The following is an 11,291-nucleotide window of genomic DNA, read 5'->3' as shown; positions in this document are numbered from 1 at the left end:
ACACACTAACTTCGCATTGCATGGTTATTTCTTCAGCTAATGAAGCCTTTCGAGAATAGTTTTCAAGCCACTTTTCCAGAATGGAAACCAGTGTTGCAGACTTAATATTATGTTAGCTATACATGAATATTATTTTTTCAAAAAACCAAAACACCAGGGCCCTCCATAGGGTATTGTAAAAATTATTAGTTTTACTAGTCTTTTTAAATACACAGTTTTCAGAGTTCTGAATACTATGCACCTGTGAAAGGTTATTTTAAGTTAGCTCATTGTCTGAGAGAGAATAATATGTAAAGAAAACTTTGTAACACTCCAAATGTGAACCACTTAGTTATTAACAGGAGGGATTTTGGACTCCTGGATTTGTTTTCTGTCTCTCACTAATGCTCTGTACAAAGCTGGGCAGGTCTATAAGAAAAATCTGGGGATAACAGCCTATCTTATCTATAAATCAGTTAACAGTCAATGCCTATCTGCCAGAGAGAGGGGAATATGAGGAAGAGGGAATGAAGAGTGATGGGACAAAGCCTAAAAATATTTATCTGATGCCTATACCTTCTTAAGGACTATCTAGCATAATATGCCTTACAGGGGCCAGTAGCAGATGTCTAGGGAAATGTATAAAACAAAGACACATGTAATGATAGTTCCCCAGAATATTCTTCCAAGTTCCAACAACTGAGACAAAATGGGTTTGTATTTAATAGCCCAGTAGACTAAAAAAAAGAAATATTGGAAGGAAAAAGATGACTTTTTCAATGCAAATTTCTAGTCCCGTACTACTTTCTGCAGTAAGTGCAGAAAGAAATACTTCGTTAGGCTACAGTGCGCGTGAAAAATGTACCTCCTTTTGTTTTTGAATCAAAAGCCTGCTGGGTTTGTTGGAGACCCCACTACTTTTTGTCTTGGAATGATTAATCTGTTTCTTCTTTATTGCGCTCTCTGTGTCTTCTTTCCACACTGGAGAATCGTAATTGTTCTTAACTTCAGATCGTGTTAAGATGATCAGGAGGCAAAGTTTCTCTTTTCCCTCACTCCAGCTGATTATCTTCTATAAGTTATATTTGGCCTGAACTTTGTTTTGCTCGGGAAGAGGTTTGTCGTTGAAAGTTTGTAGAAGTCTGCTGAAAGAGCCTTTCTTTCTCATCAGCACAGGGAGGAAACTTGTTGCAGTACTAATAATGAAACTTGTCTGGTTTTATGACTGAAGATTTCTGAGTTTTAGTGAAGGAAAAATATTTACTGAAGGAATTAGTTGGGGTTTTTTTAGTTCTGCAAGCCTTTGAAAACGTTTCCTCATCCTTCTTTCTGGAGGCCTTCCATATTTTAGGCTGCTGCCTAGAACATAAGTATATTGTTCAAAGAAATTTAAAAGTGATGTTTCTGTCCTGTTGACGTAACCTAGTTCCAGCTGCGGAAATAATGACACTCTCTTTCACTCAATCCTCTGTAACCCCAGAAAAATAATTATCTGACTATTTATTGTGAAGGCTACATAGGATTAGTGCAACTCAGTAATAAACTTGGAGTTAAATGTATTTTCTGGATTTTCTAAATGTGTAGGTTCATATAATTGTGTATCTTGTACACAATAACATATGTTTTAAATACAGTGTGATCCAATTACAATTGCAATAGAAACAATAATAATAATATAAACCTTAATATGATAGTGCTTGGGTTTTGGTTTTTTTTTTTTAAATTTTCTATTTTTTGTGTTAGTTTTGGGCTTTATTGGTTATGAGATGGTATGCAGACAGCATGGTCGTGGTGATGCTGGGGACTGCTTGTAGAAGTCAATGCTGAGCTTTCTTTAGCAAGTGTTTGGTCCTTTGTGACTTGTCTACGTGGGAAAGCTTGTGTGCTCTGAGTTACGCTGTAAATTTGTAGTGCATTAGCTGTTATATAGAAAATTCCATGTAGACATTTAGTGCATACGGAAAACATTTCCATTCAGCAAGGATTCCCATATGTTGAAGGTACTGCACTCAGTTATTCTTTGTGTGGTGAGATCATTCACACAGAGGTCAGTATATAGTAGCAAGGATACTATGAACTTGTGCTATGAAACTTTGCCTGTTTTAATTTTTTCATGTACGCAAGGGAGAGGAAAGCTATTTTTTTAAAAAAAAAATCCGTTCTTCAAAACAAACAGTGGAAAAACTCTTAATGTTGTCTGCATATGCAGATCTCTAGATGAGCTCAAACCCACACCACACTTCAGCACTTGTTTATGAAGTAAGTCAGGGCAGCAGGCAGTTTCTTAGTAGGTAGGTATATAAATTATGGAACTTGCTGTCATTCCTAGGAGTAAACAGGAAGTTCTTGCAGAGATCCTAATGTTTTTTCCAGAGGTTCATGGTGGATGACACAGAAACGGTGTTCTTCTCACCTGTGTTGGTAACACATTAGATAATCTGCTGATGGGTACAGCATAAAAACTTAAACCCTAAGGTGCGATCTGTCCAGAAAGAGCTATTGTGTTACGGTGGAATAAGGCAGAGTAGTCTGTTGCTACCTGGCCTGTCTCAAATCCATGGAGAAATAGAGGACTTTGTTTTCCTGCTTGGGAAGTCTGGCACCTTTTAATGAGCAGTAAACTCACTTTAATATTAAAGCTGGGACATTTTTATGGTTGAGTGTGTCTTGTGTATTCTTGGGGTGAGAGAATCATGCAGCAGCACTGAGCCGTTCTGAGACCCAGAGGACAGAGCTGCTCGGTTTTACTTCGCGATTCTTCTGCCTTTAAGAGCGCACAGCGCGCTCTTATAACCGTAAGACTGTTCCTATCTGTGCATGTAAACACATAAATGAGCTGTTTTATACTGGCAATTAGATACTCCAGAGAGTTGTGAAGCTGTGAGATATTGCTTCACTTAGGGTGGTTGCAACTACTTGGCCCACAGCCTACGGCTTTGTTGCCTGCAATAGGTGTTAGCAAATGGCAATGCTAATGTGCTTAATGATATCATTACTAATCGGCAGCCTGGTCAGAACAATTGACCTTCATTGATCTTGGTATTTCTGCTTTTATTTCTTCCTCTGCCCTTTATGACAAGCTGTGCAAGCTATTTACCTTTGAAAGGATGTAAGCAGTTATATTGTAACACTTTAATTTTAGTTTGACTGATTTATTTTAATGAAGGGGATTATGAATTGTTTCTTTTTTTTTTTTTTTTAAAATCAGTGTGCCATGCCGAATTGAATGCCATCATGAACAAAAACTCAGCTGATGTGAAAGGCTGCAGCATGTATGTTGCCTTATTTCCATGTAATGAATGTGCAAAGCTCATCATCCAGGCAGGTAAGGAGTAGTGCCAGCTTGATTTGTCAGCATTGCAGTGCTGCCTGCTTGTTGGTATCTTATCACGGATGTATTTGATGTTAAATTGCTGCTGTTAGATCTAAATTAATTGCACTGTCAACTTCATAAGATGCTACTTGTGGGGTTTTTTTGCATCTGAATGGTGCCAAATTTTTCCAGTGCTAATTGCATCTTCTGTGATTCTAAGCGTGCTTCTAATTTAGGTTTGTAACTTCTTAGACCAGGAGCTGCCAAAGAACAACACAGGCTTTGCATATAATTACTGTCAATTTTACTGTGCTCTGACACATTGAATAGAGTAGGGCAGAAAGAAATAAACTTCTGCATGGCAAAAGGTCTGTTGGGAGTATATACATGAAATTTTAATTTGAATGTGATACATGGTAGATATTTGAAGATTTTAAAATATCTTTGCTCATAAATGTCATAAGACTTCTATGATCCTACTTTAATTATGTCTTTCATTACAATTGTTATAAATCTGTGCCACTGCAGCAAGTGTGCTGGCCTAAATGTGTCTCCTTTTTTCAGATTAGGCAGTATCTGCAGTAGGCTTCAGTTCTGTAAAAATTCTGCTTAAAGTGGCATATGTTTTGCTCATTGAGTAAAGTCTTGCAATCCTAGCATGGCTTGCTGTTCTGAGGAGTTTCTCTCACCACTAATGGCCACAGGAATCCCAGAAGAAAGTAGCAAACAGAATGCTTCTTTATTTTGGTTTGAAATGAAGAGAGGTGAAGGGGGGAAGACGATGGTATTCCGTCTTTGTGCTACATTTCTCTTATTTTCAAAATCAAAATCAAATGGTCTTCAAGGTAGATTGGCTGCTTGTTCTCGATGTAGTCAGTCATCCTTTTCCTTATGCACTTAGGTCAGCACTAAATTGCAATGTATTGATATTCATGTTGTCTGGTAAATACAGTAAGATGTTGATAGGCTCTGAAACGCTTGTGAATTCTCTTGGGTTAGCCTTTACACTTCTCCCCTGCCTAAGTAATTTAGGCATAGATCATTCAACAATTTGAGACAGCATGCGTTTATGAGGGTTTGAACCTGGCATTGGGAGTTATTTATAAATCAGAGAACAAAAGGAAAAAAGCATCCTTTTATAGCTATGCATTTGGAAGGGGAATAGTATTTGGAGTTGAAGTTCTTTATGGGGAATTTTATCTATATTAGAGAGGTAGAAAGATAAGTTTCAATTACTTTTGTGAAAATGCTTAATTTCTAGTCTGTCTATCTTGTGGTTTTGCCTACGAGTTTTTGGTTCTGGTTTTCTGAGTTAAACTTAGGTGAAAGTGGAGAAAAACATTTTCCAACATTTTTGAACAAACTGTCTTCCAAAACAGCTCTACCTTACATAGCCTTATTCTTAAGTACAATCTATAGTATTTTGGGAACTAGAGGTGTACCAAGGAGTTCCACAGCATGTGGATGAATGCTGTCTGTTCTGATTTTGTGCACCAGACATTACTTTTTTTTCTTCAGTGTAATTTTAACATTTTTTCTATATGACTGTTTTTAGGCATAAAGGAAGTTATTTTTATGTCTGACAAGTATCATGACACTACGGAAATGACAGCTGCAAGGCGGATGTTTGATTTAGCAGGTATTATATACAGGTAAGAGAACTTTGGATGAACTTTATTTTTATTTTGGAAAGGAAGAAAATGGTGTGTGAAAGAGACCAACTTTAGGGCAAAAGTTTTTCTTCTTTGCATTGTGCAGCATTTTATTCTTTGATAGTGTTTGTAGATGGCTTGCTCTGTATGCCTGCAAACAATACTAGATTGACAGACTGTTGCACTATTCTTTTTGCCTTGTATGGTTAAATTTCAATTTCATAACGTTTGTATGAGAAAACGGTCCATTTGGAACACTCATTTCATTCCTGGACTGCAAGTGAAATTGCGAATGTGATGGTTATTTGTTACATTGTACTTGGGAGAGTCATCGCTGACCCTGCATTGAGCAGGAGGTTGGTTAGACAAGGTGATCTCCCAAAGTCCTTTACAGCCTGAGTTTATCCTATGATCATATGAGTTGGCCTGAAACGACCAGTTGATTTTTTTTGTGGATTACCTGATTCTTATTGAAACTTTAGTATCTTTTCATTGCAGTCAATTTGGGAAGGTATCAAACAGCCACCCATAATTAATTCTTGGTGTGTATAGCTGTCCAATCTTCTTTGGTCAGCTTTTCTCGTGAAAAAAAGATAAAACTTGGAATATTAGCCTTAAAGTAATGAGCATCTGAAAAATGTTTGAAGAGTGGGGTTTTTATCACTGACAGAGATACCTAAAGACAATCTGTTCAACAGCTAGTTTGATAGCAATAACATGCTGTGGGTGAGGCTAATTATGTAGTCAGGGAGGCTTTGCAACTCTAAAAAGTTTTACAATATTAATACAAAGACTTCGAAAAATTTGCAAACATAACAATTCTGACAGATAAAATTCTAGGATGAAAGGTACCTACTGAGCTAAGAAACATCCATGAAAAAACACAGCAGTACTTGAAATTCAGTTACAGTCCTTCAGTGTATTTCCTGTCTACTAAGACTATTTGACTAAGAAGCATAAATCATTCTCTTGCAAGTCAAATCTTGTAACTTCGCCAGGGTGAGAAGTGTTTCTTGCATTTCAGATTGCTATTCTGGCCAAAGTATGCAGAGTTTCTGTGGTCAGCAGCGTGTGCTTTTCTGTGTTGACTGTTATTCATTCTTGTATTGATTGTTAAGGATGTAGGTGGTACTTCATGAATCTCTTGAACTGAACTGCAGAGCTTAATTAGGCACTAAATCCACACTATTTGCATAATCCTTTGTTTACTGGTAGACTGGAAAATATATGCTTGGTCCCCAAATACCTTCCTTGCTAATTGCTGTAGCAGATGCTCTAATGATAATAAAAGGAAACATTTTGTGGCAGTATTAATTTTACAGTTCTAAAGTTACAATTTTTAAATGATTCCCTCTTAACTAGTTTGGTTTTTCCTGGGTATGATGCATAATGTGATCTATTCCCTTAGCACAAAAAATATTTTAATATACTGACGCAAAGTTTGAAAATGTTCTTTGAAAACTTGGCAGGAAAAAAAGTGCTCAAAATATTTATCAAGCTATATTCCAAATATCTTTTGTATATACATACATGTGTATATATAATACATAGACAGTATATTAAAATATTTTTATGGATACATATGTGTGTACCTATATCCATAAATGTATATTAAAAATATTTGAAATATAAATACAAAAATCCCAGCCCTGGTAACATGATGCCACCACCTGCAGCTAAGTTGTTAGAAGTCCTTTGACTCCTGGGTAATTTATGAACTCCAATAGCCGAGGCATGTACAGGCTAACCCACCCCATGTGTCTTTTTTGTCTTAGTCTTTCTTGTCCAGGTTTCTCTCAGTGTGGTGCACTATAATTGGCTCCCATAGAGATGAAAACTATGGGAATCCAAGGAGGGTTTTTTTTTTGTTCCTTCAGAAATTTAGCTGGAGCTAAAGCAAGCAAAATGTTTTAACTACTCACCAACAAATATCTGTATTTTTCTTTATTTTAGAGAATTCAAGCCAAAGTGTAACAAGATCATCATCGACTTTGATTCAATTAACAGCAGACCTAGTCAAAACCTTCTGTGAATTAAGTCTCATTAAGTCTCTAGAAGAGTGTGATTATCCTTTTCTAAAAAGCTGCTAATGCCTTTCATCTTGAAGTTACTTGCAACTTTTTAATGGCTTCTGTAGCTAAAGTAGAATTCCAAGAAATCCAAGATATAAAATGTACCCCTCACTTCATTTTGTCATGTGGAATCTAAATCTACTTAGAAATTTTTAATGCCTTTATCAAAACTGCTTAAGAAGTCTAGAGACATGTAGATGAGACAATGTAATGTATGTAAAGAAAACTGTTCTGATTCTTGCTGTATTCATCACCACATGCTCTGATAGGCTGTCAGCATTGATTTAGACACTAACAGTAGTACTTATTGTAACCAGTAGCACATTGGAATACACTGATATATGTTGATCTCTCTATTGGATATGTGGATCTAAATAGTTGATGCTAATAAAGGACAAACAACGTTATCCATGCAAATACTCATCTTCCAACTAGCATAACACTAATATTTAAAAGGTTATACATCTTTAAGAATGTGTGATATTCTGCATGTGTTATCCAACACACAAAGTACTGATTTTTCTTTTAATTGCTGTCTAATGCTGTCAAATACGGGGAGGGGTGAGAGAGACAGTTGTTGTGAGAATGGTCCGTGTTGCACCGGGCTTTGCAGGTGCTTTCAAGTCCTTGTTTTCCCCAAGACTCCAGAATTGGAGGGGGTTGAGGGAGTAAATAATTTGGCACTTTACCTTTGGGACTCTTACTTGGAGTAGGTTTTCATGTGTAGAAGGAAATTATTTTATTGGTCTAAGCTGCTTCTAGACAATCCAACATAGCTCAGTCTTTTAAAATCAACCTGTAAGGTAACTGAATCATTTTTTGTCCTTGGAGAGAAATTGGAGACAGTCAACCCATATCCATATCTGTGCCAAAAGAGGTAATTATGGTGTTAGCTTGTTTCCCAGTGCTGGCGTAGTACCTTCATTTTCATAAATGTTGCCTAAAATGATATCCTTTTTAATTTTATCTTGAGATCTGGGAATAGATTTGAGTTCCTTTTCTCTAATTTGATTTTTTAAAATTAAATATGCCTAATGGCTTTGTTCAGATAACATTGGTGGTTGGTTTTGTGTTTTGTTTTGTTTTTTTTTTTTTTAAATGTGGTTATACTTCAGTGAGCTTTTATTTTCTCTATAAAAGCTTTGTTTCATATTTTGGGACATTATGTAATTTGGCTTCATACCAGTATTATTACAGTGTTATTAAAATCCACTACATTGAAGTAGACTCATTATTGTAATATTAAGCCACGTGCTTGGCTCCAGAGTGCTGCTGTTTTTGCAATCATATGCAAAGCATATTTTGTGCATTTGTGATATTACATAAAGTGTAATGTTCATGAACCATTTGGCTACTAAAGGGAGCATTTTAATGTATTATAAGATGTGTCCATTTATAAAGTAATTTCTGACTTTCTCTTTTTTTCCTACAACTGTTTTCCACCTCAAAATTGGTCTGTGGCTTGCTGCCAGAAGAAATTTGCACATATGTGGAGGGGGAGGGTGAAACCTGAAAAATTACTTTAATAAAATGTCATTAAAACAGCTTATGCACATCTTTTTCATTGGCCTGAATTAATAAGTAGAAGTGTTTTGAGTTATACTGGTCTGACAATGGGACAGAGGGGAGAGAAGCAGCAGAATTTTTGGTTTTGGCAGCAAAATTGCTGTTTTCTTCATAGATAACTGCTGATCTACGTTCAAATTTAAAAGATATATGCATTGTGATTCTGGTTACCTTAAGTATTTTCATGTCAGGCTGTGGATAATGGAAGTGTATAATGTGCATAAAGACTCAGGAGTTTTTTGAACCAATGTCCAGGTGCTTTTAGGAATGTGCTATTTTTTAGAATGACTTTTTTTTTTCCCCCAGGACTTTCCTGTTTGTGTAACAAAAGAGCAGTACTGTAGGGTATGACAGGATTTTAGATTTATTCCTTTTTTGATCTGATAGAGCCACATATACAAGCTTTCAAAGTAATTGTCAGTTGACTTGGCTTAGTAAGCGGGCTCTCTGATTTCCAGGGCAACTTTGTGGAAAGGGAAAAAGCACACGCACAGCTCTTGAGACAGCACGTACTTGGTTTGAGGTTAATGTTTTAGAGCAAATCTTAAAGGAGGTTTGACCCTTTGTCTGCATGCCTAGAAATCTGTATGCTTCTGACTTTTTTTGTTTTAATAGTTCAGGAGATAGTGCTTTGACTTTCAAATAAAGAATAATTGCTAGAGGAAACAAAGAAAATGGGTAAGTATAATAAACAGCGCTTCTGCTCCTGAAGCTCAAGTTCAAGACGAATAGAACCGTTTGGGCGGAAGGACCTCTAGAGCGCAGTTAGTCTTACCCCTTGCTGAAAGCACCCTTGACTTACAAATCAGATCTAGTTGCTCAGGCCTTGCCAGGTGAGTATCTCCAAGAACAGAGATTCTGCAGCCTTTCTGGTCATTCATTCCAATACTTGACCTTCACTGACACCCTCACAGCCTCTTTTTCTTTTTAATTTGGTCAGAATTTCCATTGCTACAGCTTATGCTTGTTGCCTCTCTTCCTTTTGTTGTACATGTTTGAAGAGAGTCTGTCTGTCTGTTCTATAACCACCCATGAGATAGCTGACAGTAGTGGTTAGGTTCCCCCCACCTTTAACCTTCTCTTCTCCAGGCTGAACAAATGCTGCACTCTCGTTGTTTCTCACGCATCATGTGCTCCGTCCTCTCACCGTCTTCATGTCCCCTCACTCTCTGTCTCGTACTGAGGAGCCCAAAGAAGGCACGACTCCAGATGTGGAACTGATGTACAAGCTGAATAGAGGAGCGCCAACAATCACTTCTATTGACCTGCTGGCTACACGCTTTCCAGTAGAGCCTGGTACGTGGAGGAGCCTTCTCTGTTGCAAGGACACTTCATCTCTTGTCTACCTGGATTCCTGGGTCCTTTTCTTCCAAGGTGCCTTCCATCTAGTGGGGCAGCCACCCAGCATGGAGTTGTTCTGTTCCTGGTGCAGGACTTTATTGGGTTTCCATCATCCCATTCCTCCAGCCATTAATATAGCTGGACTTTGAACCACTGACTCTTTGAGCCTGATGGCTCACCAACGTGAAACTTCACAGGTCCCATCATGGCCACCAGCACCGCTCCCATGGTAAATCACCCCTCCAGCGTGCTGGGGGAAGGGGAGGTGACTGCCGGCTGAGGCTTCATTAGGGATTGCTTGAAAAACCCAGTACAGGAACCTGAAAGGAGACTCTGGGGAGCACTTTGGTAGTTACTTCAGGAGCATTAATTGGAGAAAGAAATCACATCCAAATAAAATGCTGAGATACTATCCAGTTCAGCATAACTCTATCTTAAATGTTAAATCTAAATCCTGCCATTATCTAGATTTTCCTTCTAAATACTATTCCATTCCTCTGTTGGAGAACCCAAGGAACTGGCAATCTTATTTACATAAATCTCATTTAAGAAAGGGTGGTTTCACAGGCTGGCATACTGAGTGACAGCATAATCTCCATCTTTGAAGCTTTGATCACCGGCTGAGCATTTTATTGCTTTGTATATTAGGAATATTTTCACAAAGATAACAAAAAAGTATGCTGTGACCAGTACAAAAAAGTGTGCTGTGACCAGTGCAATTGTTCTGATTTCCAAAATAGCCTATGATAACATTGGCAATAAAAGTTTTTCTGGTGAATCACTGAGCCTGAAACCTCTATGTACATAACTGCAGAAGGTGCAGGGGTTCATCAGCTACCAAAATAAATCTTGCAGGGATTTTAAACTGTTGAGAACAAGCAAAATAGACAAAAATTCTGACTTGCCACTCTTGGCTTTTCTCTTTGAAGCTGGATGATGGGAGTCTTTATGCAAGTGAGGTGGGACAAAGCACAGAGGCCTCACCTGATTGCCCTGAAGCAGCAATTACAGGGGTTCAGGGCTCACCCGGGGGCCTGGGATAAGTTTACGAGGTGCGGCTGGGGCTGTGGGGAGCAGGTGGGCTGCAGGGAGCCTGGAAGCTGCTGTCGAGTAGTGTGAGACTCATGAAGGAGCAGTGAGCAGTACTCCTTTGTAATCCAACAGGGCTGGCTTGCTACACTGGGAGCACTTAAGGATGAAGTGACCACAGCTGGAAGGCCATTTATTTGCAGCTGTTTCCTCTTGGTTGTAGGTAAGAAAAGGATTTATATAATACAGGGGTGAAAGTGTGAGGTACCAACTCTTTCTTCAGTGGTGATGGCTCAAAGGGTTTGCACCAGTAAAGCCTCTTTCAGCAGATTTCTCTTT

General features: G+C 38.0%; 1 protein-coding gene across 1 annotated transcript; it reads left to right on the top strand.

Moving 5' to 3' along the window:
• The first annotated feature begins 3,192 nt into the window (after positions 1–3,192).
• DCTD (dCMP deaminase) lies at positions 3,193–7,460 on the top strand. The gene is made up of 3 exons (XM_009703602.1): positions 3,193–3,304; positions 4,848–4,944; positions 6,898–7,460. Exons 1-3 carry the CDS (start codon positions 3,214–3,216, stop codon positions 6,974–6,976), a joined length of 267 nt encoding a protein of 88 aa, XP_009701904.1. The 5' UTR covers positions 3,193–3,213; the 3' UTR covers positions 6,977–7,460.
• The last annotated feature ends 3,831 nt before the right edge of the window (positions 7,461–11,291 follow it).

The sequence above is a fragment of the Cariama cristata genome, unplaced genomic scaffold (genome assembly GCF_000690535.1).
Source record: "Cariama cristata isolate BGI_N322 unplaced genomic scaffold, ASM69053v1 scaffold25407, whole genome shotgun sequence".
Taxonomy (NCBI): Eukaryota; Metazoa; Chordata; class Aves; order Cariamiformes; family Cariamidae; genus Cariama; species Cariama cristata.
The sequence above is the reverse complement of the archived record's forward strand: the minus strand, read 5'-3'. Positions and strand labels throughout refer to the sequence as shown.

Excerpts from the sequence above, each read along its gene's own strand:
- DCTD (XM_009703602.1), top strand. The coding sequence starts at position 3,214 with ATGAACAAAAACTCAGCTGATGTGAAAGGCTGCAGCATGTATGTTGCC. Across the intron at positions 3,305-4,847 it reads AAAGCTCATCATCCAGGCAG|GCATAAAGGAAGTTATTTTT; the intron begins GTAAGGAGTAGT and ends GACTGTTTTTAG. Across the intron at positions 4,945-6,897 it reads TTAGCAGGTATTATATACAG|AGAATTCAAGCCAAAGTGTA; the intron begins GTAAGAGAACTT and ends TCTTTATTTTAG.